This window comes from Melanostigma gelatinosum (assembly GCF_949748355.1).
Source record: "Melanostigma gelatinosum genome assembly, chromosome: 13".
Classification (NCBI taxonomy): domain Eukaryota; kingdom Metazoa; phylum Chordata; class Actinopteri; order Perciformes; family Zoarcidae; genus Melanostigma; species Melanostigma gelatinosum.
In genome coordinates this window covers 9,774,243-9,800,308 of record NC_136646.1, presented here as the reverse complement: position 1 = coordinate 9,800,308, position 26,066 = coordinate 9,774,243, and the positions used below count along the sequence as shown (strand labels likewise).

The window sequence follows — 26,066 nt, the reverse complement described above, 5'->3', positions numbered from 1 at the left end:
CATCATTTCTAAGAACATGACTCACCGGGGTTTACGAGCATTGTACATTAGGTACAGCTGAAGTATTAGATACAGTAGATGAGTCACCGTCTTGTGTACGCAAGTTGTTCCTGGAAATGGGAAGATGTGCCATAAATTGTATGTATATTAATATTAATAGCAATACTAAGAGTCGACAGACATGCTAGCAGCTCTGTGAGGCTGCACGTAGGCACAGCAGTGCTTTGAGCAAAAAGCTAAAATCAGCATACCAATGCTGAATTTTAGCAGGTACAAAGTTTACCATTTTAAAATGTCAGTTTTCCGTGTTAGCGCTTGCTAATTAGCAAAAGTAAAAGTATAGCTGCTGTTAGCATCAGAATGAAGACCGTCATTTGATCGTCCACATTATTGTGTTGTGAACAGCCCAAATTGACTCTGTTTACCCATATATGGTTTGACGATTCAACTGTTGATATTTCAAATAACAAGACAGAAAAATGTATGTGAGGCTTGAGTAGTTTAATAAGCACCGATGAAAGATTTAGCTTGAGAGTGCTGAAACACATACCATATTTACCATATAAAACAAATATTTCCCTCATTTTTACAGCAGATCCCAAAATAGTACTGAAAAAAAACACATCCACATGTACAGCTTTACCAAAAATGTAGTTCGTTTTCTCAGTGTTTTTAAAAAGTGTGTGAACATAATAATGGTCATTTTTATCTTTACGTAGATCACTTAGCATTGTCACAAACCAGCACCAGTGGCTGCAGCAAATAAAATATCTTAAACTTCGCATCTAGTATCTGTTGTTGGAGTTGAAGCGATAGCTTGAGTATGATGGGGCAGTTGTGGAATCAGTAGAGGCTGCAGGAAGCAGCAAGAGGCCCGTGCTGGGGTCTCTCTTACACCGCTGCATTGCCTGCTTGTAGGATATCTTCTCTTTAGTGATGGGGTCTATCAGCTCTTTTGTGTGGGAAGCTTCATCTTTCAGCTCCTCAGCTGTTGTGCTGTCAATAATATTAGTGGCAATAGCTTCTTCGACAGTTAGGCGTCCTGCTTTGGCAGGATTCACAAACCCACCGGTCAGGTACTGCGCCTCCATGTACCTCCTGGCATTTTCTTGGGGAATATACCCTTTCTTTGCAGCCTGTCCCACTGCGAGACGGTCTTTGGTCATGGGATCCTCAACTCCAGTGAAGGCCTTCTGGGCATTCAGAAGCTTGTACATGTCACTCGAGTCAATGAGACCTCGTTCAGCTGCCTTGTGGACAGAAAGTTTGTCCTTAATGTTGAGATCGACAATTCCCCCGGAGGCCGCTTGTGCCTCTAGCAGCTTCAGAGCTGTGTCGGCATCAATGAGTTTGCGGGTCAGGGCACTTCGCACGGACATGCGGCTTTCCGTGGTGATGTCTAAAATACCAGAGATGGGAAAATGGTCATCACCTGCTGAAGCACTGAGGTTGTTCAAACTGCCACTGAGTTTCTTCAAACTGCCACTGTTATGTTGAGTGTTGAGGCTGGAATAGGAGGACCTCAGGGAGTTTGGCATAGCGTTCAAGGGACTGGCTGGGGTGTGTCTGGTGGGGGATTTTGGGAGTATTGGAGGAACGATGGGCTTTCTGCTTTCCCCTACAACAAGGAGGGCAAACTCAGAAATGGTCATTTTCCCGTCCTTGTAGCACGCCACGTCATACTGGGTCAAGCGACCATCCCCCAGAGCATCCTTGATAGAGTACTGCTTCCCACTTTTACGATCCTGTAGAATTGTTGTTTCCCCATCTGGACCAGTTGAGGTGATTTCCTCCCAGTCGCACTCTAACTCGGCCAGGTGAATGTATTGGTTGCGATCAATTAGCCCCTGCAAGTAGGCATCATAGGGAGACATGTCTCTACCTGTTTCTGGATCCATGATGGTGATCTTCGTGGAAAGATTTGTCTCCCTTGTTTGTGTTTCAGAGTGGTCCTCTTTCTGGATGTTGTTCTGCAAATCCATGATGAGTGCGTCTCTCTGGTATACTTTGTCTTTTTCCTGGAGGATTTCTTTCTCCAGCCGCTGTACCTCAGTGGACGTTTTAAGACTCCTTTGCCGTACATTCTGGTTTCTCTCACTCAACAGCTTTGACTGTTGCTGGAACGTTATGCTGATGTTCTGTCTTTGAGACTCGAGCATTTTGAGCTGTCTGAGCGTATCCTCCTTCTCTCTTTGCAGAGCGTCTCTGTTGGTGATGAGAGTGGTCTCCTCGTGAGAAATTAGAGACTGCGATGACTGCGTGTGAGTCATTCTGAGCCGGATGCTCTGAAGGTTATCCTCCTGGTCACGCCTGAGATTTCTCTCCTGTGTTACAAGCTCTCTAAGATGTTCCCTTTCAGCCTCCACTTTCGGGTCTTTCTCTACACGAACAACTTCTCTGTAAACAACCTTCTCAATTGACTTCTCCTTTTGTAGAATTTCCAACCTGAGCTTCAGGTTGCGGATCTCTCTGTCTAGACGGCTGATATTGGTGCCCTCACTCTCCATGTCGGTACGTATACCATCAGTAAGCTTTTCCAGCTTAGGGTCCCTCTCCACTTTCAGGACCTCCTCGATGATAATCCTTTCCTCAACGGGCGACGGAGAGTTTTCCAGTTCAAAAATGCGAGATTTGATCTGCCTCAGCTCTGACTCTACCTGAATCTTCTTCTGACGATCGTCCATCTGAGCCAGGGTGTTCTCTTTGTCTTGAATCAGGGCTCTGAGCTGTCTGACCTCTAATTCCAGCTTTCTGCGGCTTTTCATTTCGTCGTCCAGATTCCTGTTCAACTTATCATGCTCCACTATCTGCTTGGGGTCCTTCTGCAGACGCACCACTTCCTGCATGACAATCTTTTCCTCTGGCTTCTGCCTTTCAAGGACAATGTATTGGTTCTGGAGGGCAAAGACACCCTCCTCCACACTGCGACGTTGTTGAATCTCGTCTCTTACATTCCTCCGGAGTCTGTCAGCCTCTTTCTCAAGAAGTGGATCGTTTTCATATTTGATGAGCTCTATATTGACTAGCTTGGTCTCCACCTTGGATTTTTCCTCTTTCAGCTGGTCTCTTTCTTTACGTAGGCGGGTCAGCAGCTCCAGGGTGGTTTCATAGTTGACCAGCAGACGGGAAGCTTGGTTGCTCAGCCTTTGCAATTCTCTGGTGACCTCTGGGCTCTTCTCTTCTTTGATCAGCTCCTGGGTCACCTCTTTGTACTCTATTTTGGGTTTCTGAGCATGCAGGGTGGTCAGAGTAGTTATCTCTATCTTGATGTCTCTCTCCAGGTCTGCACGGTTACGACTGGAATCCTGCAGCTCTTTCCTCAGACGCAGCAGCTCAACTTCTGTCTCAGGATCAACTCTGAAGATCTCATTGATGATCTCCTTGACCTCGACTCTAGCCCTGATCTTGACCACCTCACTGTAACGTAGCTGCAAGGTGGACAGGTCCGTCATCAAGATCGTATGCTCATGATTCTCCTCCTGCAAGGCTATTCGTAGTTTCTTCGACTCTTCCAGCATTATTGGGTCTTGTTTTACTTGCTTCACCACCTTGGTGACTATCTTGGGTTGGATGGTGGGAATGACCCTCTCTAGTGTGTTTATCTGACTCCTTGTGCTAAAAATGCTATGATTTAGCGACTGACACCGGAGTTCCTCTTCCGAGATATCACTTTGGAAAGTGAGAACAGCTTTCAGCATCTCCGGATCCTTTTCAAGCCTCACCACTTCTTTCTTAACAATCCTTTGCCTGGTTTTTTGTTTCTGCTGAGACAGAACCGTCATCTCAGTTTTCACTTGAATTGCCTCGGTATCCCTCGTTTGGAGCGCCAGTTGTATCCTGCGCATTTCATCTCTCATCTTGACGGCGTCTTTGTCAAGCTGTGGGTCTCTCTCGTATTCAGTCAGTTGCCTGGTCAGCATTTTCGGTTCGATTTTAATTATCTGTGTTTCTACTTTGATAATCCTATCATTTATAATGTCTATCTCTGAATCGGTTCTTGACCTTTTCAATGCTTCATCCTGGATCCGATTTATCATGGACTTTATTTCCACCTCCAGTTTAGGTTCACGGTAGTATTGCACCACCTCCTTCTCCTCCAACCTCTCCACTCCTCTCCTATTCCTCAGAGACACAAACCTCTTACGGTATGTTTCCAGGTCTCTTTCAGCATGTGCACGCCTCTCAACCTCCTCAATTAATTCCCTTTTCAGACTACCACTCTCCTCCTGGTCCTTCCTCTGGCTCTGTAGCTGCACCTGCTGATTGACCACCACCTGACTAACTTTCTCTTCATTCTGTACATGAATAAAAGGACAAAGAAGAGGATTATTTTGGGCAGGAAACACTGGGAGTTATTCTTCTATTACTTGAGAGTTGTTGATGTTATTTTGATTCCATAATATCGTACTCTGGCTTTGATGTTCTTCGCCGTCTCAAACTGTCTGAGTAGCTGGTTGTTTTCTGCCGACACCTCGGAGAAACGGTTGACTAGATCTTGCTCCTGTGATAGAAGCAGAAGGCAAAATTAGTTTAGAACACTTTTTAGAGAAACGTTAGAGATTTGTCTTGAGTTCTAAATTGACTTTCAGTGTTTGTCTATACGAGTACCTTTCTCTGTACAGCCTGAGCCACAGTTGACGTTTTACGTTTCTTTAGGACAGGTGTATCATCATCTTCATCATCATCATCTTCATCATCATCATCATCATTCAGAGTGCCACGGTAAGTGTTTGACTTAACAGCATAGTCCTGTTTAAAGATTGAGGTATTATGTACGTAGAAGGGCATACCTAATCAACTGCAAGTGAGCATAACCGTATTCTCTGAACTCACGTTCAAAACGCCCTGCAGATCACGGGAAAGATTCTTCACTTGGTCTAAATCGGCAGATTTCGTCTTGATGTCCTCAATCACTTTCTAAACAAGACATGACATCCACACGGAGTTAGTTTGTATGTACAGTTGGAGACAGTTGGTTGATGTATGTAAAGAAATGATCCTACCAACCTTCTGAGAATTCTGCTTGGCTGTTATCTGAGCGACATCATCTGTAGGTTTGATCGCATTGTTGGGAAAATTGACCAAGAAGAAATCCAGTGACTGAGCAGCAGTCTGGAAATCTTGGTTTTTATTGGTTGCCTCCTGTATGAGATCAGACCTAAAGCCAAATATCAAAAACATCCATTTTAAATAAAAGCTTTAAAAAAACACAAATACAGTTGAAACAATTCCAGAATCTTGTTTTACTCACCTTCCCTGGAGCTGATTGTTGACATTTGTGTAACGGCTCCTCAGCTCTTTCACCTCATTCTCCTGGCGGCGGATGTCTGGACAGTATTCATTGAAACTCTGCTGCAAGGATCTGCTCGCTTGCTCCGTCAGGTCCAAGTCTGTGCCTAATTTATTCAGCTCACCCTTTTTTGAGGCCACATCCTGACGCGTAAGCTGTTTGGAATAAGGAGAAAGAACTGAGATAAAGAAATCTACAGGTGCGGATCCCTTTTGGGTTCGTGGTGCAACGGATCGCAAAACTCACCTAATACTATTTAATACTCATGAATACTAATTGCTGATTATTCAAAGATTGGCGACTAGAAAAGCATGAATGCCGATGTCCTGATCGCATATTTTACTGAATATTGGCGGCTAACGATCCTCTGGAAAACTTTATTTCACACTGTGCTGGTTAACTTAAACTGTGTAATTAACCCGTCGTTCAGCATGCATGTGAACCACAGATTAATTACACAGTTTAGGTTAATAACCAGCACAGTGTGAAATAAAGGGGTCGATCTGTACGGATCGCGGATCGGCAGCGGTCCGTTACATCACTACTTTTGGGGCATCCCATGCTCTATCCCCTCATACAAGCCTATCGTGAAATAGTTAAATCTTTGACTGTTTTGGGTTGCATTATATAGTACAACACCTGCAGCTGCTGGTTGCGTCTCGGGAGGACGTTGGGTTGATCAAGAATGGCGCCATCTTTAGCGAGCACGTCCTCAAACCCAGAGACGATGCCTTCAACATTCTGCTTCTGCTTCTCAAGGAACATGGAGGCCGTAGCTCTGGTTGAGAGGCGAGAAACACAGAAGGTAATACCGAAAAAGATATCGGAAGATGACGTTTAAAAAATAAAAATGTGCTTCTTGCCTTCATTCAAAAATCAGATGAAAGGGAAACTCGTCTTACTTTTTGTTGTAAAGGTCGAGGAGGGTGTTGATGTTATCGATCTTGTTGTTGGCGGCGGTGAGTTTGAGGGCCAGTGTAGAGGAGATGGGTCCCATGGGTTTCTTGGCCAGAATAGGCTCCATCTCTCTCTGGATCGCAGACTTCTCAGACTCCAGCTTTCTCACAGTCTGAGCACATTTCTGGAGGAAATCACAAGGTGTTACTGATCACTACAAGACAGAGGGGTTTAGTTTGAGTTTATTATTTGTGTTCATACAAGGGACCATGTACACAATTACATTGATCCCAAAAAAAGAGAAGAGATGCTTTGTACCAGATTCAGCTGCTAACTCTGTATCTGTAGCCGCTTGACAGGAAACAATACAACATAGAGCAAAACCTAGCATCTCCACTCCAAATGGACCAACAACCTAGTGATGCCCACGCATAAGTACGCATTCACACTTCATAGTGTTCATTACTGAATTAATACTGACAAAAAAGCTCTGTGCAGGTTTTCAGATTCCATTCTTTAACGGCATGAAAAGAAAATGCAGATTGTGCAAAGGAAGCGCCTCGTTTAGGGACGTTAAAATCTCCTCTTGAGGAACCTTTGCTCAGAGCGGAACTGAACTGAGCTCCCTAACGGTGGAGGAAGCCGCATTGATGACGATGAAGATGACAAAACTGTAACCTTTTTTGTCAAAGCATAGTGTTTTTCATGTTCACCTCGTGCTCTCGCAGTCTGTTTGCCAGGTCGTGTGTGGGGTTGCGGTTGTCCAGCGGGGCTCGGAGTCGACTCAGGACTTCTTTTTCGTTCTGATCCAGGGCTTTGTTGATCCTGTCTATTTCGCTGGCTAGCTCGGCAGCTCCGGGATCGTCTGGTGCACTTTGAACGGCGGCTGAGGACGAGCAAAGACAATAACTGTACAATGGAGCGTCAGATGAGCTTAAATCTCCGAGCAAAGATTCTGTCGCGGTCTTACAGACAGGGAAGACAAAATAATGCGGCCCTGTTAAGATGTCTTTCTTCTCACCTGCCTTCTGAGGGCGGACCACCTCCAGAGTGGGGTTCTTCAAGGAGGCTATTAGTGCAGATCTACGGCTCTTTATATCCGTCAGTGCTCTGTCCATACTGGACACACATAGACATCCAATGTTTCATTCAAATCCATCACAGGCTGTGTCTCTGTTGCCATCACATAACAAAACAATGGAAGGAAAGCATAGTGTAGGTGGTGTGTTTGCACTCAGTACCTGTTGACTTTCTCCAGCGCCTCAGCATCAGGTGGAGGGACCGTAAAACACGCCCCAGGCAGGGTCCTGGTCTTCCCACTGCTGCTCTGAAACTCCCAGTTCCTGTTGTCAGAGTTGGACTTCAGGTTTAGCGCCTCGCCACGCCTCACTGTGTCCTGAACCACACAGGGAAGATGATGAAATAAAGAGTATTTTTTGTTTTTATATCGAAGCCTGGAAATGACTGGTGTTGGGGATTTACCCTCGGGGACAACTCTGCCCAGTCACACAGGGCCACTGCGGTGGTGGCTTTGGTGGGCTTCATTCGGCGTGACTTGAGAGGCACGATGCTGCTGCTGAGCTCCCTGAGGTCAGCCAGGCGCTGCTCATTCCTCTTCACTGCTGGTTCATCTCCCTGGGGGTGTGATTGAGTTACAACAGATGCAACGCAAACAAACAAGGATATAACGTGCAATAGCCCCAACTTTGGCATTTCTTCATTATCTAATCAGGTTATGTATCAAATCCCATATATCATACTGCAATATTGACATTGTCAACATGAAAATAGCTTTCCTAGCTTTCCTCTTGCATGCTACAATATGCTGAAGCATATATAATGTTACAGTAAATTATGGGTAAAGTCTTGATCGTGACAAGTTGAGCATGAAGCTGTGATGTGCTCTCAAATACAGCATAATTAATATATAAAGTCAAAAATAAGATGCTTCCAGACTGTATCCAGAACAAACTAGAGTGAGTCAGTATGAAGGAAAAGGAATTTGCATTAAAAAATTTGAACGAATGAAAAACTGAGGTATGAACACTACCGTGTATATATATTTTTGGTTGAGAGTTTTTGGTTAAATATAACACGTGTAAACAAATTATGAATCATACATTTTCCTTTTTTTGACACTATTTGAAATGTAATGACTTATTGTTTGTATATTTTTCATTTGAGTTGTACAAGTCGAAAACGACCAAAATAAGCTAAACTAAAAAAATAGATACATTCAAAAAATGTGACCCACATCCGAGAAGTTACATTTGAAAGCTTATTATTGTCCGTTTCAGTGCGAGAGGGCGTTACAGACATAACTGGTCTTTATTTTCTAACACTTACATGCACTAAAGAATCCCTTTGTTAACAGTTACACTGAGCTTCTTTATAAATAGCATTCTGTTTATATTAGTCCAAATTTGGGACGATTTTTAAGACCATTCATTTGAAGTTTTATACAGACTGGCACTGCTCTGCATTTTCGACTCAAAAACATGAGATAACTTAGTAAACCTGCTTCTTGGAACCGACCCCAACAAACTTCATCGTCTAAACAAATACTGAGAGTCAACACAGGAGGCAAAATAACCTGAACACTGTGACTGAAACTTGAAGAACTGAACAGGGAGCTTTTCATACGCAGACAAAAGAACAAACAATGTAGTGTCTGTTCGGCTCTTCCTCCTCTGAGCATCCCTGTAATCAACCAGGTGACACAAGCTCGCCCAATTCTTCCCACGCAGATTTGCTTTGCTGCAAATTCCAACCTTTCCACACTCTTCCAAGACTTTTCTCGAGCTGCACAGAAACCGTGACTTTGGGAAACACAGCCGTACCTCCAGCACCATCAGGACCTGAGAGTTGCTCTTGTTGCCCAGATACTTTGGGTTCATGGCGGAGTTGAGCCTCTCCAGGGACTCGGACAACGTCTCTGCATCCAGCTGGAACTGCGTTGGACAAAGAGTGGCTTTAATGAACTGGTTGATTTAGTAGAAGACATACTGTCACAGTGTGGTGGGGTCAGAGGCTCACTACCTTCCTGTAGTCTTCGATGTTGTCCAAGTGTGTTTCCTGTGCCAGGCACAAGTTGAGGAAGGATTGCCACTCATCCTGCACAGCGTCTCTGTGTGCCTGACGAAAGCAACCACCTCGATTAAAGTCAATTTATTCGACCATAAGGAGTCCTATGCGATACCACTATGTAGGGTACGATGGTGATTTATCAGTTATCATACGGACATGTGTTGGAAGCAGCTCACAGATGTACCTTTATTGTTGAGCTGCCGGGGTGTTTCTTTGCAATAATACGATCTCCTTCCTCCTGCAGCTTGTTGATCTCAGTCTCATGTGCCAGCAGTCCGGTGGTTTTGAATTTCTGTTCATGAACAGAAGCAACATAAAGTGTGATGTAGAAGACGTGACATCGTTTTACTCAAATCAAATTCTCCCAGCAGCTGCGCAGTTACGATGCACCCTACAGGTTACACCACTTGGGTCCCAAGCTGGTGCAACTGGCCCCTCAACGATTAGTGCTTGAAGGGTAACCTGACAAACAACGTCGTAGTATTCATCCCTCCAAGATATCTCCTCCCCGCTCGCACTTCGGATTTTAAAATCAATCAAAAATGGCGTCGCCATCAGGACACCCTCACCTCGTACTCCATGCGGACGCCTCGAGGGTCGCCCATGCGATCACTCCAGTCTCTCTGGAGGATCCTCTCCTGTTGGCCCGACAGGTAGCTCAGCTCCTTAGTGCAGCTCTGCACGTACTCGTACAGAGAGGCCAGGTTGTTGCGTCTCAGCTGGGAGCGCTCCTGCAGAACGCACAACGCACACGCACATCACATATACACATCCTTTGAGGGACTTCGAGCAGCACAAAGTCACACGTCAGAGCCTTAAGAGCCAACAAGTGGGGGGGGGGAAAAACCCAAACCCAACTCACATGAAGATCAGCATATTTCTCTTTGAGGGCGGCGTACTGCGCCTGCGAACAAAAAGACGAAAGAAACAGGTAAATGATTCATCCTGCAGGGTGCGTTCGTGCGTCGGTTTGTGCCGCTACCTTTGAGTCGGTGGTGCTGGGCTGCAGCTGGGCGCTGTAGGCCTCGATCTCCTGGTGCTGGATGTTGTGTTCCGCTATCTGCTTCTCTACATCAGTCAGGTTGGGGCCATATCCGTCTCCCTTTAACTGTTTCTGTAAAATCACGGCATCGCGAAGCAGAAAGTTGTTCAACCTGTGACAGTTGTGACTCATTGGGATGATACTAAAACAAAAGATCGGCTGAGCTTGAACCGACCAGTTTTTCATCCAGCAGAGGACCCCAGCCGATCTTCGGCTTCGGTTCCAGAACCGGCGCCTGGGCGTACAGCTCCCTGTAGATGGCACAGTCCTTCACCCAGCGGTCGTGGAGGTTTTTCACGCTGAAAAGGAGAAAGTCATTTCAGCCATTGGTATGTAGACGGGTGGGGAGCATAAAAGGGGAATGTGGAAATAACACTGGCAGGCATATCTTGAAGGTATGCGACGCAGCCAGTTTTAGGTGTGTCTGTCGGCAGGCATGCCTGTGTGTATTTGTGTGTGACGGGCACTAATAAACTCACTCCTTCTCTATCTCGTGGGCCTGCGGGTGCTGCAGCCTCTTGGCCTTGTCCACGTCCATGAAGAGGTCCTTCAGCAGCTCCTCAGCCTGCGCCAGGTTGTCTGAGTTCTCCTTCTGGTGGATCAGGGGCTGCTTCTTCCCATCACGCTCGGTGTCCTACACACACAGCAACGTTGTGTTTGTCACATTCGAAGCAATGTTCAATCTCCAGGAGTTTAGAAGGAAAATGCCCTTGCGTCGACAATCACTTTTCTTAGTTTATCTGATTTTGAAAAAGCTTTCGAGTTCTGTTGTCTTATTTAAGCTGGTTTGGTGTTTTTGGAAGTTGATTTACAGAATCAAAAACTGGAAATCATATCACATGATCATCTTCCAGGCCTCTAAGTGCTGAACACGCTGATTCATGACATGACATTCGTACTTCCAAAGCTTGTTTTAATACCACTTTATTCACATTAAAAGGACCAACTCCCTGCAGTGTATGTTCTTGTGTAAGATCTTATGGTGCAAAACCGATCTCGTGATGACTTTCAGGTATCAACATAGGAATAAATATCAAGTCATAAGTCCAACATGGACTTCTTACCGCAGTCAGCAGCCCCTCTGATCGCAGGATATTCTTCTCTACTTGGTCCGCATTGTTCTGCATGCGAGAAACCACCAAAGCCAGGTCAGCGGCCTGAGTCCTGAGCAAAAGCACAGAAAGATGACGGTCAAAATCCTTCAAACTAGTACGAGTAGAAGGTAGGTAAGATATAATCTTGTTACTGTGATTTAATGGCTTGTTTTTGTACTTAAATACCTGAAAATCTACTTTTAAGCAAATATGTTTGTTCTGTTGTTCAGATTTTGGAAGTTAATCAGCTGTTTTGTGTGTATGATTTTGATCTTCAAAGTAAACACTGCTGTCAAATAAGTGTAGTGGAGCACAACATATCCTTCTGGAAACTGATGGAGTTGCATAAAAGTTTAGTTTCGTTGCACTATTTAAAAATACACGAACGGAGAGGCAGAAAACCCACTGGGCTTATTTGAAGCCTCCACCGCAATAATGTCAAAATTGTACAATATAATAGAGAATATAAACATAAAACTATGTTCTGTTGATGACAAAGTATTTGAAAAAGATTTAAAGTGCCTCATAGTAGTATTTAAGTACAATACTTGAGTAAATGCAGCTAGTTATTATACGTTTAAAACATCTGGTCATGCACTTCAACTTGACAGCGTTGCGTTTGATCTCCATGTAGGAAAAGGTTGCTGGACTTCATGGTTCAGGTGTGGACATGAAACCCACTGACTGCACCAACAAAGAAGAATTGCTCAACACAATTCTTCACCGGCATGTCACTCAGGAGCAGCTCTCTGCAGACCTGTTTGTGCTCTTTGGGTGTTTGTTCTGTCATTCCTCCTCGGCTGTGATATGGACGCCAACTATTTATTGTGACACACCCGGATCAGGGCCCAGGGGACACGTTGTAGAGGATGGAGGGCGGGGGGGGGGGGGGGGTGAAACCCTAACCCTACAATCAACACTCGGGAATGTTGTCTGTGTGTGACAGAGGAATGTGTCACACTGCGGCATTCAGCTCTTATTGGTGTCATTCATTTCGGGGCTTTGGCGGCTGTAGGGCTCGTAGTGGGCGAGGTGGATCACTTCCTCGACTGCTTTCTTTTTCATCACACTCCCAATGATGGAATGTGACTTTGCACATTTAGCCAGTTACTGCTCCTTGAGTATTTTCTTCTTATGTCACTTCCCACTTCTATTAGTTACGAGTCACCGGCTCTTTTGTGTGCAAAACACATGACGATCGTATAAATGATGATGCTAAACTACCCAACAGTGTACAGGAGTACAGCGGAAACAATAAGTACATTGACAGATGCCAAACATATCATGGTTCCAGCTTCTTAAATGTTGCTGTCATCCCTTTCAATGAATCAGTCAATCAGGAGACGAACCCAGAATGAAATTCAACACAAGTTCAATATTTGCTCAACTTCAACAGTAAAATGCTACACAAACAGCACGTGAGTAATAATAACCGAATGATACAGAAGGCCTGTACATGAGGCTGGTAAAACACTCACAGGGGACACTTTTGAGCACTTCCACGTTTGATACATCGTCCTGATTATTTCTACATGCTTTTACTTTCGTAACATTTTCAATGCAGGACTTTTACTTGTGGTACTTTTACTTCAGTACTTTTACTTCAGTACAGGATCTGAATACCTCCTCCACCGACTGCTCCTTCACTGGAGCTCTGCTCTTATCTCTGCTTCCAACATGTCCCACAAGGTCCAACAGGTGGATGAGTTCATTTGAATTGCTGGGAGCCACATAACAAACACACAGCTGTTGTGTTCTCGCCATAATTAGGAATAATCAACCATGTTCACGGCATTACGCACTCACACTGAGTCACTCACATCCATTAAAACCTGAGTTCCACTGTGCCGGTGAGGACAAACAGACCCGGCAGCAGCAGAGAGACGCTGCCCTGCCACTCCCTTGTGTCAGTAACAATCTCCAGCCTTTGGCTTGCACGACACGCCCCTCTGTGAAGGAGGGCTAATGTTCAACAGGATGTGTGCCCCCCCCCCCCCCCCCACCCCACCCTAGGTGACAACAAGTCACTTTGACAGGAGCCAGGTGAAGGTTGCTCAATATCAAACTCTCAAGAAGTCCACACATTTATTGCACTTCATAAAGCATGATTGATAACAGCGAGAGCCGACTCCCTCCCCTCAACTCAAACAAGCACCGGTTCCACTGCACAGCAATGACAACAAGGTGCACACTCTGTTATTGCACTGTCTGGGTTGGATGAGAGCACTGACGGCACACTGTTGGATCTTTCAGCTTGATGAGTCCGAACGCCGGCCGAGGCTTTTGAGTGCCGCCAGAAAATGTATTTAGTGAGTCGAGTAAACTTTGATGAAACACCCGCTGGCAAAGAAACCAATAAAAGTGCTGCGGATGAGTAAAGGACTGGGATAAGGCCGCGAGAGGACAATCAATGATGAACATGTAACAGTCACGAACACAGTGTAACATCAGAGCAAACAGGAGAAGTTAAAGGAGGGCTGATTCATTCATTCTCCAAAGCTCATGCTCCCACGCTTAAGAGTGAATGAAAGGCAGATATCTGTCTTCAACACACAGAATGTATTTTGAGAGTCCGATCATTGTTTTTTTTTCATTTGGCAGCTGACTCCTGAGGTGGACTGTGTTGTCCCGGGAAATAAAAACACTGCAAACATAAATCACCAGGACACAAAAGAACAGCCTGCTTTAGAAAGAGAGGGGACAAGACAAGGGACAGTGTTATAAGACCAGGAAACCCGACACACACACACACACACACACACACACAGAGAGAGAGAGAGCGAACTCACTTGCTGATCTTCACAGGACTGTATTCCTTTTTGTTCGACATCTTGGGAGGCTGCTCGGGTCGGTTTGTTGTAATCGGACTACCAGTGTTGTGTCTTCCAACCTCACTCTCTCCTCTCCTCTTTCCTCTCTCGCCCTCTCGTCTCTCGCGGCGTCTCCCTCCCAAGTTAAGGAGCGTCCACCTGTCTCAGCTCCACCCAGCTCCAGCAGGTGTGTCCTCACAGAGGCAGCGGAGGAGCAGACCGGGCGGACCTGTTCCACCACGCTCCTCGTTCTGCCCTGTTAAGTTGTTAAAGCTGTTTTTCGTGGGTCTGGCTGCTCAGAAATGTGCTTTAAAAAAAAAGAAAAGTGTTGAGATGCATGATCAGGAAACAGCTGATGAACCCTGAAAGAGCAGAATCATTCTCGTGAAACCTCACTTTAAATTATCTTTGACTAGTTTATCTGCATTTTCTGTACACTTTAGTGTTTTTCTTCCAGAGGTGGTCTCTGTACCTGTACAGCTGCTGCTCTGTTATCAGCTCCATGCAACACAAGACGTGGCAGCACGTTAAGGAGCGCTGACTGTTTCAACATGTATGACTGTTGGCGGTATGCGGCGGAACTAGTTACTCGATGGCATCTTCAGCAGCTCTTGCTCTCCTGCCGGTGGTTCAGTATGTCCCAGTCGGGGATCGAACCGTTGACCTTCCGGTTCCCAGACGACCCTCTCAATCCAGTGCGCCACGGATGAGATGACACAAGATGTGCACAGCATCAGAATAGTTCGTTGCAGTAGATGTTCAAGTTGAAAGTTCACTGGACAGGTGACATAGTTTAACAGTGTGAACAACAATAGCACTGTAGGAGAAGGTTTAACTTGTTCTTCAACACGTTCGCAGCACAGTTTTGGCAAATGCAGCGGAACTCTGATTACATAATTAGCGGAGTTATCGTAATTATCCTGGAACTCTGAAGGATTGCTACACCTGACGGCCCCAGAGTGACATATTTCGTAGTATCAGCGGTTATCGGACACACTCCCTGTGGAATTACCTCTGTGGCGTACAAGTCAAGGTCTAGAGAGGGAAGAATGCAAACTTCACCTGCAAGACCAAAACAAAAGACAAAGATAACAAAGATAGCATGTACATTTTCAGCATTTCATGTGAGGGTGCGTGCGTTATTGTTGGCACAGAAATGTGGGTGGGTGGGAGTCGGAGGCACCGCTGCTGGTGGAGTCGAACAATCCACATTCTTTACGCCTCGGTTTCGAGGGAAATGGTTCCGCGTGCTGTTCCGTCTCATGCTTGCAGTGGGTGCGTCCGACGCACACCCAGAGCAGTTACTACCAGAACCAACACACACATACCTGCGGGGAGAGGGACGGGAGATAACACAGAGAGCGAGTGAGTGACGGGTGATGATTGAGTGATGAGTCAAAAGAAGACACAGGGTGGTGTTGACCTCGACCTTTCCCTCTAGCAGAAGGGCTAATCGATGTTTTTTTTACTGCACCTCCATCACCTCCATTGTCATTGTTGTTGTGTTTTATGTTCATACATATACACTTTTGGATATATATATATATTTATATATATAAATGTTTATCCCTACCTCTGTTCTACTATTTCTGTGAATGAAAGTTGAGGGCAACGGAAGTACCGGAATCAAATTCCTTGTATGTGTATCATGGCCAATGAAGCTGATTCTGATTCTGATGTTTTTTATGATGACAACAGTAAGAGGTCATCTGTAGTGATGCGGAGAATTACCTGAATCTGCAGCCCAGTTTGGCTTTACTCAGAATGACCTGCCAGCAGCTCTCAGACAAGTCCGAACACGCCTCCAGATCATGGATGGATTACTGAAGGGGTCAACTGGGCACAGGCCCAGGGGCGCCCCTAGCCTTCACCTCCAAAATGTCCCTCAAAGAGACACCTACCGACCACAACGACACATGAGAGAGACGCAAGGGAACTGCAAACAGTCACAAAATAATTACGAAAGGGGCACAAAGACATGATGCAAAGAGAGAAAGTGGACTTGCATTTATATAGCGCCTTCATAGTACTTTAAGAGGCTCTACCTCTGAGCCACAGCAAAGGAAAGAGATACCAAACATCATATCCTGAGTTGGGAGAACATCATTAAATTCACTGATGTGTGTCTGGTTTTTAAAATGTTACATGGTATGGCCCCACCTCCACTTAGTGATTTTATTAAACAAAGCGCTCAAAGCAGCAGACTCACGAGATCTGCTTCAAGAGGCGATTGTGTCATTCCACAAAGGTCAAGCTCGTTCAGTAAATCTACATTCTCTGTGAAGGCAGCTCACTGGTGGAATGCTGTGCCACCACACACACACAAAACACGTACCAAACATTCAAGCATAACGTAAAGAAATGGCTTGTTGCCAATCAGGTGTGCCAGCATCGATGTACTGTCTGTCCTGCCTGCTTGTTTCATCTATATGTGCATTTGTCTTGATCAGTGTTGCTATTTTCCATTTTTTTGATGTGTATGTGAAGTGCTTCAGTGCTACATGTGCTTGTCCTGTAGGTGGGTCTGTTCTGCGTGACGCATGCTGAAACCTGTTGTGTCTGCTCTGCTTTAATGTCGTACACTTTTCTTTTGCTGTGTTTCGGTTTTGTCTACATGTTGCTGTCCGTTTCTCTATGAATTTTAACTCTGTTTCAATTTGAGATTTTGTTATTTTAGGCTGCCTTGAAACATCTGGCCGGGGACAGCAGATGGAAATTAGCCTCTCTGGCTAACTCTGGCTCACTTACAGTGTAACTGTTGATTCGTGTGCATTGTCCCTGAAAAATAAATAAATAAATAAAATACAATGAGACACGAAACCACAAATCCAGAAGTTCAGAAATAGGAAATAATGGCGAGTTCATATTTAAGAAGTCCAGGCCATATGATATGTTGAGGTGTTGGACACAATAACATGAACACCTGTGCAATAAAATCTCTCTCTCTCGCTGATGAATAAAACTAAAACGACAACAGTTGATTCAACGCTTGTGTTACTTTATGAGCTTCATAACTGTGGCATTGATTGAAAGGGTTTCATCATATGGTACATGTGTTCATGTTGTTGTGTTCAACCCTGCAATTCAATTGAGCACAACCCACCTGTTTAAATTCCACAATCCATCCGAGATGAGCGCGGCTTGAACCCACTCAGATCAAATTTACAAACAGTGAATCATGAATGTGTCACTTTGGCTCCTTTATTTTACTAAGAAATTTTACCATGAAAACAGACTAAATAAGTACAAGCTCAACGTGTTTTTGTTTTTTTAAATGGTCACGTCAACAGCAGGGTGTGGCTGTCACAAAAGAAAGAACGCTTCAGTATTTACACAGCGAGCGTTCCACACATACTTCAAGGCCTCGGTTCTGTAAATATGCAGAGAGCAATTCAGACGAGCCGCACCCACAGCACTCCTGAGGAGCAGGAACTGTTCACCGACAGATCTAATCAGCAGGCGCTGATTAGATCTGTCCGGTTTCAGTCCTTGATCATGTAAGTGTTCCAGGTGGAGCAGCAGCTCTACTGTGACATCAAATACATGACTACCAGGGACCCAGGTCGCCTCAACACACAGCCTCTAGTTACGGGCATGTACATCAGATTATTTTGATGCTGATCCTGAGTCCTTTAATCTGAGCTGATGAGACTTTCCAAAAAGCTCCAGTTTTGAAACTGGAATTTGCCAAAATGCATATTTTGTGACAGCTTTGTGACTTCAAAAGTCACAACGCTTCTGGGAGAATATCCTTTGGACAGATGAGAGAAAACTGGAGCTTTTTGGCAAGTCACATCAGCTCTATGTTCACAGACATGAAGCATACAGAGAAAAGAACACTGTACCTGCTGTGAAACATGGAGGAGGCTCGGTTGTGTTCTGGGGCTGCTTTGCTGCATCTGGCACAGGGTGTCTTGAATCTGTGCAGGGCACAATGAAATCTCAAGACGATCGAGGCATTCTGGAGCCAAATGTGCTGCTCAGTGTCAGAAAGCGTGGTCTCAGTCGCAGGTCATGGGTCCTCCAACAGGATAATGACCCAAAACACACGGCAAAAACACCCAAGAATGAATCAGAGAATGAATAAAGTGGCTTTCTATGAGCCATGATCTAAATCCTATTGATCTGTGCAAGGAGCTGAAACATGCAGTCTGGAGGAGGCACGATTCAAACCTGAGACCGCTGGAGCAGTTTGCTCACGAGGAGTGGGCCACAATACCTGTCGACAGGTGCAGAAGTCTCACTGAGAGTTACAGAAATCGCTCGATTGCAATTATTGCCTCAAAAGGTGGTGCAACAAACTCTTAAGTTAAGGGTACCATCATTTTTGTCCAGGCCATTTTCATTAGTTTTTTTTTTTTAATTATTCTGTTGAACCACAATTCAAAAGCAATGTCTGATTTTCATTAGTTAATTTTCAGTAAATTTTTATTTATTATTACTTTTGTCAGTTTCAAGTTATTTCAGTGACCGTTGTGGGTTTTTCTTTCTTTAACGGAAGGGTACCAACTATTTTGTCCACGTGTGCATCTGTGCTTTGCAAATAGAACCTGCATCACTGTTTCCTTACAACGTTTCATCACGTTGGTGTCCTCTACTTTGTACACAACCTAGGGGTCAGAACCAGGGGTGGAGGTTAGGAACACTGCTCCAATGTATGTACTGTTGTGGAATATTTCCTTAACAAGTTCAGGAGTGAAGTTGGTTTTATCCAAAGTGTCTAAAACAAAAACAGAGTCTCGATGAATGATCAAAGTTTCAAGAAGTCAATTTAATGTTTGCAAACAGAGAACACAAAACGCCACCACGTATTGCAGTGAGCTGTGAATATGCTCTAAAGACACAAAATCCAAACAAGATATTTATACCGGCCGGCAGAGAGGAACAGATAAAACACAGGAGACTAAGGCAGAAATGTTTTGTCTAACAAGAATCAGCTGATATAGAGAAAGACCACGTCGGCGGTTTGTCCCGACTGGGAAAGAAAAGTGACCTTCGTCCTAGACCAAATAGGTCAATGTGTTCAGACATCCAGACGCCTGTACAAATGAACTTTCTAAACAGCAATATGTCTCACAGATAATAACATGAGGAGGTTAAAACATTTTTTATCATTACACTCCACTCTTTTGGTTATACCATAACCACAATTAACATAATAAAAAATGTAACCAGACTAACTAGAGCACAAAGGGTGGACTGCCTTTGTCTCAACAGACCCCAGAGGATTATTCTGCCTCTGTCTTGAGAGGTCTGTTCCTAGCTAGATCATGCTTCATGATGAAAGGCCTGGGTGTGCTCCGTTTCGAGCCCTGCTTCTCAGGAACACGTTGAGGTTGTGATGGGTAGCGGGTTGTTGTCCTTTTCTTTTCCCCCGTGGTATTGATGAGTTGTAGACAGTTAGCACAGATCACGACGTGTCTGTCGGCCACCGCCCGTTGTGATCCCGTCCGTGAATCACTGCTTGTCCTCCTGCGATGGTTCTTTCGGTGGTGCCCGTTGGCTGGCACTTGATGCAGGTGTTTGCTCACCTGAAGCTTCTCCTGGGTCGGGAACCTTTTTGCAGTGTGACGCGTGGACCCAAGTGGCTCTCTCAGCTACCTTTACTGCCGTGTGGGTGATGAGGAGGATCTGGAACGGGCCCAGCCAGCGCTGTGCTCTCCAGTTCTTCCGTCTGAAATCTTTCACCACTACGAAGTCACCGGGTTTCAGGTTGTGGAGCGGTCCCTCCGCTTGCCTCGGGAGGGCAGCTGCCACCTGTTGTCGTATGTTAGATAGAGCAGAGGACAGTTGCGCACAATATCTCAACATTTCATGTTCGCATAAGGCGGTGGATGGGGGCGGTGCCGTGGGTGCTTCCGTGCCTACATGAGGAGGAAAACCAAACAATATCTCAAAAGGACTCAGATTGCTGCGTGTTCGTTTCCTCATACGCATGTACATCAGCACTAGAGGCAGGGCTTTTGTCCATGGTAACCCAGTGTCAGCACAACATTTTGCTAACTTTGTTTTGAGGGTACCGTTCTCTCGTTCAACAGGATCACCACTGGCAGGATGGTAAGCACAGTGTGTTCTTAAGTCGATACCCAAATAGGCGCTTAGTTCTGTAATGGCCTGGTTTACAAAATGAGAACCGTTGTCACTTGATATTTTCGTAGGAATGCCCCAACGAGGAATGATTTCCGAAATCAATGCCTTTGCCACTGTTGCAGCGGTCTGTTTGCTTGATGGAAAAACTTCAACCCACTTTGACCACATGTCCACCATCACAAGACAGTGTTTCTTACCTTCAGATGGAGAGAGCTCAACAAAGTCCATCATAATGTGTTCAAAGGGCCGTGTTGGAGGCGGATGTGCAGCTTGGCTGGACACCGCTACCGGCCTGCCTACATTGTGAGTAGAACAGGTTACACATGCAGAACAAAATTTTTGTGCATATGAGGTGAACCCCTTTGTGAACCATGTTTCATTTAATGCCCTCAACATTCCTCCTTTTGACACATGGTCTAACCCATGTGTCAACTTGGCATAATGATTGAAATAGTGCTTAGGCAGACATGGCTTAGCATCAGGTCCCACCCAAAGTCCATCTGTGTAAGTACACCCTGAAGTAGACCATAGCCGTCGCTCTTCCGGAGTGGAGAGAGTTTGCATTGCTATAAGAGAAGAAGGAACTTGCACGCATGAAAACGCGAGAGCAGAGGAAGTGGGGACCGGACGTCGAGCAGCAGCTTTGGCAGCCGCGTCTGCTCGTGCATTTCCTGTTGGTACGTCATTAGTCTGATTAGTGTGTGCTGCACACTTACATACTGCAATGGCTGTAGGCAAAATAATGGCCTCTAACAGCTCAGCAATGAGAGTGTGATGAAGGATAGGCTTACCGTCAGACTTCAGGAATTTGCGATGTTTCCACAAAGCGCCAAAATCGTGCACAACGCCGAAGGCGTAACGAGAGTCAGTGTGGATAGTAACGGTCTTACCTTTAGCCAGTTTACATGCTTTAGTGAGTGCAATGAGCTCAGCTGCCTGGGCTGAGAGGTGACATGGTAGGGAACCTGAACACAGCACATCAGAGTCAGAAACAACAGCAAACCCCACAAGATTAGTACCAGTCTGAGGATCGCGAGAGGCTGATCCGTCTACATACATTACCATCTCGCTATTGGCCAGCGGAGTGTCCAACAGGTCAGGACGAGGAGTGCACTGAGCTTGGAGCTCAGCCAAACAGTTGTGCTCCTCACCATCCCCAGGAATAGGAAGTAACGATGCAGGGTTAAGATTAGTACAGCGTTTGACCGTTACGTTCGGCATGTCTAGGAGACATGTGTGATAACGCAAGTATCGCGCTGCAGAGAGATGAGAGGACTTTTGTTCGAGGAGGATCAAAGAGACTGAGTGAGGTACGAGCAGTGTCAGCGGCGCGTAACCGACAATGTCACGTGATGCTGCGAGCGCTCTTTCGCACGCGGCCACAGCACGCAAACATTGTGGCAGGCCAGCAGCGACTGGATCAAGCTTTGCGGAGAAATACGCCACTGGTCTGAGTCTGTCGCCATGAGATTGTAGCAACACGGAAGTCATGCAGCTCTGTCTTTCATCTACTGTTTGAGTGAACGGCTTCTGCGGATCTGGCAACCCTAGAGTAGGAGGAGTTTGCAAAGCACATTTCATTTGCGTGAAAGCGTCATGGCCTTCTTTTGTCCAAATTATTTTGTCATGTGCTGTGAGATTTTTACCGTGGATCAAAGATGACAATGGCTGTTCCATTTGTGAGTAGTTAGGTATGAAAGACCGACAGTATGAACACATTCCTAGAAAGGACATCATCTGTTTTTTAGTGTTTGGTTGAGGCAACGAAACAATTGAAGCGATTCTTTTGGGGGAGAGAGTCTTACCTTCTCCTGAAATGTCATGGCCAAGAAAATGAACGTTTTGTGTTACAAACTGTAACTTTGAGAGACTGGCCTTGTGGCCTTCCTGTGCTAGGTGCTGTAGCAGCTTTAATGTATCCTTCTGACCCTGTGCCTGAGTAGGAGCTGCGATAAGGCAGTCGTCGACATACTGAAGTAGGGCAGAGCCTGGTGAGAGAGTTAGACTTTCTAAACTTTCCCTAAGAGCGTCATTGTAGATTGTTGGTGATTCTGTATACCCCTGACACAGCCGTGTGAAGGTGTAAGGTTTCCCATTGAAGTTAAAGGCGAACCAAAATTGAGAATCTTTGTCGACTGGGACACTGAAAAAAGCATTTGACAGGTCAACAACAGAAAACCATTTAGCATCAGGTGGAATCTGAGCTAGAATAGTATATGGATTAGGCACATTCGGGGCGCGTGCATGGACTGAAGCATTTACTGCTTTCAGATCCTGCACAAAACGCCACTCAGTGGGTTTGTCTTTGTCTCTGATCTTTTTCACAGGAAAAATTGGTGTTCGTACTGGCGAATCCGGACATGGAACGATCACTCCTGCTTTCAGGAGTGATTCAAACACTGGTGTAATACCGTCAATGGCCTCCTGTCGCAGAGGATATTGGTGTTTGTGGGGTCGGAAGTCAGAGCGTGGAGTAATGACGACCGGTTGGCAGTTGTTGATCAAACCCACGTCATATTTGTGCGCCGCCCAGAGTGTCTGTGGAACAGAGGCAAGAGCGGGAGAAATAGAGACAGCGTTAGAGACGAACGTTTTAGCTTTGTTGTTGTGTTCATAAAAAACATAGACCGAACGTGAAGCTGCCGTCAGGAGAACACAAAAAACACGATGGTACCCAGTCGACTTTGAGCGTAACACGAGTGGATCATTTGTTGATTCCCAGTCAGTGAGCGCTTCGCATTGTGCCACGAACGGTCCCAGATCACGCCATTGGTCATTTCGACCCTTGGACAGCGAGATGTGAGGAGACGAGTCTGCCACTCGAAATAGTTCTTTCTGTGTGGGAGAGAGAGACACAGAAACAGCAGATTTGTATGTTGACCAAAACAAGGTAGAGCAAACAATCGCATCATTGATGCCTTCAAAAAACGTATCCTCGTAGGATTCATCTGCACCCTGAGAGACATAGGAGGTGCAGTGGAGATGTTCTGGATTCATGCGTTCTGCATGAGGCGAGACACGAGTGTCAACGTTTTGAACCAGTCGTGTGGCTTCCTTCACAGGAATCCACCACTGATAAACATGAAGTGGAACAGGAGCAGCCATCTGCATCATGTGTTGTATGGCTCTGTGTCTAGTCACTTTCAGTCCGTCAGGGGAGGAGGCCAAACAGATGCCATAAGCGCACATCAGGTCTCTGCCCATCAGATTAATGGGACAGATTAGCGAAAGTAAAAACGAATGTTTCACTCTAATGTCGGGTTTTTCGTCAGTCAAGTCAGTGTGTACACTCGTCATTGGACTGCTAAATTTCTCAGTTACTGTTAAACCAGAAGCCCCTTGTGTATAAACATACCGCCCGCTCATCTTCTGATGAGGAAAATATTTCTGTTGAATTACTGAGTGAGTGGCCCCTGAATCTACCAAAAACTCTAACTCCTTTCCCTCAACAACAACAACAGTAGTCGGCATGTTTTTGAATGATTGTGATGAAAACATTGCATATATGTGTTTCGTGTGTCGTTGGGATGAGAGCAGGCGCTGTTGCTCCAAATGTGAAATGGCGGAAAGGAGAGCAGCTTGCTGTTCTGCAGTATGTGCGTGTGTGTGTGTCAGTGGAAAGGAGGAAGGATTGTTTGAGTGTGTCTTGCATGTGTGTGTGCCAGTGTCACTGAGCGTGCGAAGCAGATCTTCATTGCGAGCAAATGTATGTTTGAGTGTGTCTTGCATGTGTGTGTGCATATTACTTCCCTGCATCGGAGGCCTGGGGCCGGAAGCCGCTCCCCCCGTCCGGGCGTCGTCTCCCTCCCCCCCATCACGTCAGTAGGTGCCGAATGAGTCACGTCCCCCCCCCTCTCCTGTATTTCGAAAACGAGGATCTCCCTGGTTGACGTAGTGAGGACAGTCATTATACCAGTGACCAGTTTCGCCACAGCCGAAACATTCGTTGGGTTGAGTCTGGCGAAAAACTCCACTATGGCGGCCATTTTGGAAACGCCCTCTACCACGGTACCTCCCCCTTCCTCTGTTTCTCTCTCTGGCCCTCCTATAGTTATTACGTGGCTGGAAAGGAGTCGGTTTCCCTCCCTCTGCGCCCAGCGTCATCTGCTGGACAGCTTGAAGCATGGCAAGTTGAGCCTTCTCTCCCGTTTGTTTGCTGTGCCTGTCCTGGCGGGTCTGATTGTCATCCAACACTTTGTAATTGTGGCGTGCATGTTTTACCACTTCGTCGAGTCGGGCGTCTTCTAGGCCGACCACAGAGCGTTCGGTTGCGGCTTTGATGTCGGGCAGCAGTCCGTTGACAAAGGCGTTTTGAGATGTGTCTCCCACACAGTCATGATGGCTTTGTCACCTGGCTCCTCAAGACCGCTGTGCGTTTGGAATGCAGACATTAAACGTTGATGATAGGAAGTAACATCTTCGGTTTTACCTTGTTTGGTGGAGTTGATGAGAGCCATGTTGACTTTGGATGGAAATCTGAGGGCGATCTCAGCGCAGACAGCCTCGATGAAGGTTCGGTAGGGTCCGTTCTCGTTGTCGCCCCAGTTGAGTTTCATCAATCTGGAATCGCAGCCATTTCCGGTGACAACAGTTCTGATTTTGCTGAAGTCAGTCGGGCCGACATGTTTAACCAGCAGTCTATGGACCTCTGAACCTGTGGGCATGAATTCTTTACAGAATATCAGGAAATCTTTTGCAAACGCTGTACCGTTGTGGATGTTTGGCAGATGTGATGCGGCTTGCAGAATGTCAGTTTGTGTCCAGGCTCTGAACACGAGCCCTGGAGTACCGTCCACTCCTGGTACTTGAATCATCGGGGCACTGAAAGTGAACTCATCCTCAGGTTTCACGTTCTGGGGTCCTGCAGAGCCATGTAGCGGGAGTGAGAATGGGTCAGAGCCTGAAGGTGGAGAAGTTGGGTCCTGTTGGTACGCCGCGTTACTGTATTCAGCCGCTTGTTGTCTTCCGCGGAGCTGGCGTGTGTCAGGCTGGGTGGCTTTGGGTCCGTGTTGTGGAGGTGGAGGAGGAGGTGGAGGTGGAGAAGGAGGTGGAGGTGGAAAAGGAGGTCCGGGGAGTTGGACGACGGGTTGCGGGGAAGGTCGAGGACACACGTCGAGGAGCGGACCCCCCGCTCCCGTTAGGCTCGGATATATGGAAGAAGAAAAAAGAAATGGGTTACTTGAGGGTGTGTGTGTGTGTGTAGTGTCCTCGCTTGTCTTTTCTTCCTTCAAACACGTCATTTGTTTCATCAGCTGTTTTCTCTCCCTATATTCACACTCTTTTTCCCATATTTTCAGGCAAGCCCGAGTTCTCACCATCATATCTAACTCTTTAACTCGAATCGTTTTGCCACTCTTCATCCCTTTTATTCTAGTCTCTAAATCCCCTCGTAACATTTTAAGTTTAGCGGAACTTAATGATCCATTTTCTGGAAACCCAAACTCCCTTGACCAGTATGGAAGGCATTCCAGACATGACTCCCCGTGTTTCTTTCGCATTAAATCCACAATCGGACCTTCTGGCTCCTTTGAGTGTGAAGTTTTGCCACCCATGTTCCTTCTGGTGTGGACGTCGACGCTACTTATCACAATGCAATCGTCACTGCAAAGGTTGAGTTTCTTTATTATTAGGAGAATGCTCACAATACCCTCGTTTCTTTTATCCTTAGGTGAAAACTGTAAAACCTTTGTTTTTATCCGTAGGTGAAAACTTTAGAAAAACCTCTTTTAGTTTATTTTATCCTTAGGCGAAAACTG

The 26,066-nt window shown here is 45.8% G+C and overlaps 1 protein-coding gene across 1 annotated transcript; it reads right to left on the bottom strand.

The window, feature by feature from the left end:
* Nucleotides 1–493: 493 nt before the first annotated feature.
* LOC306786537 (envoplakin-like) lies at nt 494–14,325 on the bottom strand. Its single transcript, XM_079281336.1, has 22 exons — nt 14,200–14,325; nt 11,381–11,480; nt 10,796–10,950; nt 10,492–10,615; nt 10,257–10,388; nt 10,137–10,178; nt 9,844–10,005; nt 9,459–9,566; nt 9,227–9,322; nt 9,028–9,138; nt 7,670–7,822; nt 7,429–7,583; nt 7,209–7,306; nt 6,901–7,073; nt 6,193–6,371; nt 5,930–6,068; nt 5,252–5,445; nt 5,008–5,158; nt 4,834–4,917; nt 4,609–4,749; nt 4,409–4,501; nt 494–4,295 (listed from the first exon to the last, which is right to left on the bottom strand). The coding sequence occupies exons 1-22, from the start codon at nt 14,238–14,240 to the stop codon at nt 786–788; spliced, it is 6,141 nt and encodes a 2,046-aa protein (XP_079137462.1). The 5' UTR covers nt 14,241–14,325; the 3' UTR covers nt 494–785.
* Between the last annotated feature and the right edge of the window lie 11,741 nt (nt 14,326–26,066).

What these genes read in the sequence shown, in the direction of transcription:
- LOC306786537 (XM_079281336.1), bottom strand. Translation starts at nt 14,240, where the DNA reads ATGTCGAACAAAAAGGAATACAGTCCTGTGAAGATCAGCAA. An exon ending in CAGAGGGGCTGCTGACTGCG is followed by an intron (nt 10,951 to 11,380) that starts GTAAGAAGTCCA and finishes CTGTGTGTGTAG; the next exon opens with GACACCGAGCGTGATGGGAA. An exon ending in ACATCGAAGACTACAGGAAG is followed by an intron (nt 9,139 to 9,226) that starts GTAGTGAGCCTC and finishes TGTCCAACGCAG; the next exon opens with TTCCAGCTGGATGCAGAGAC.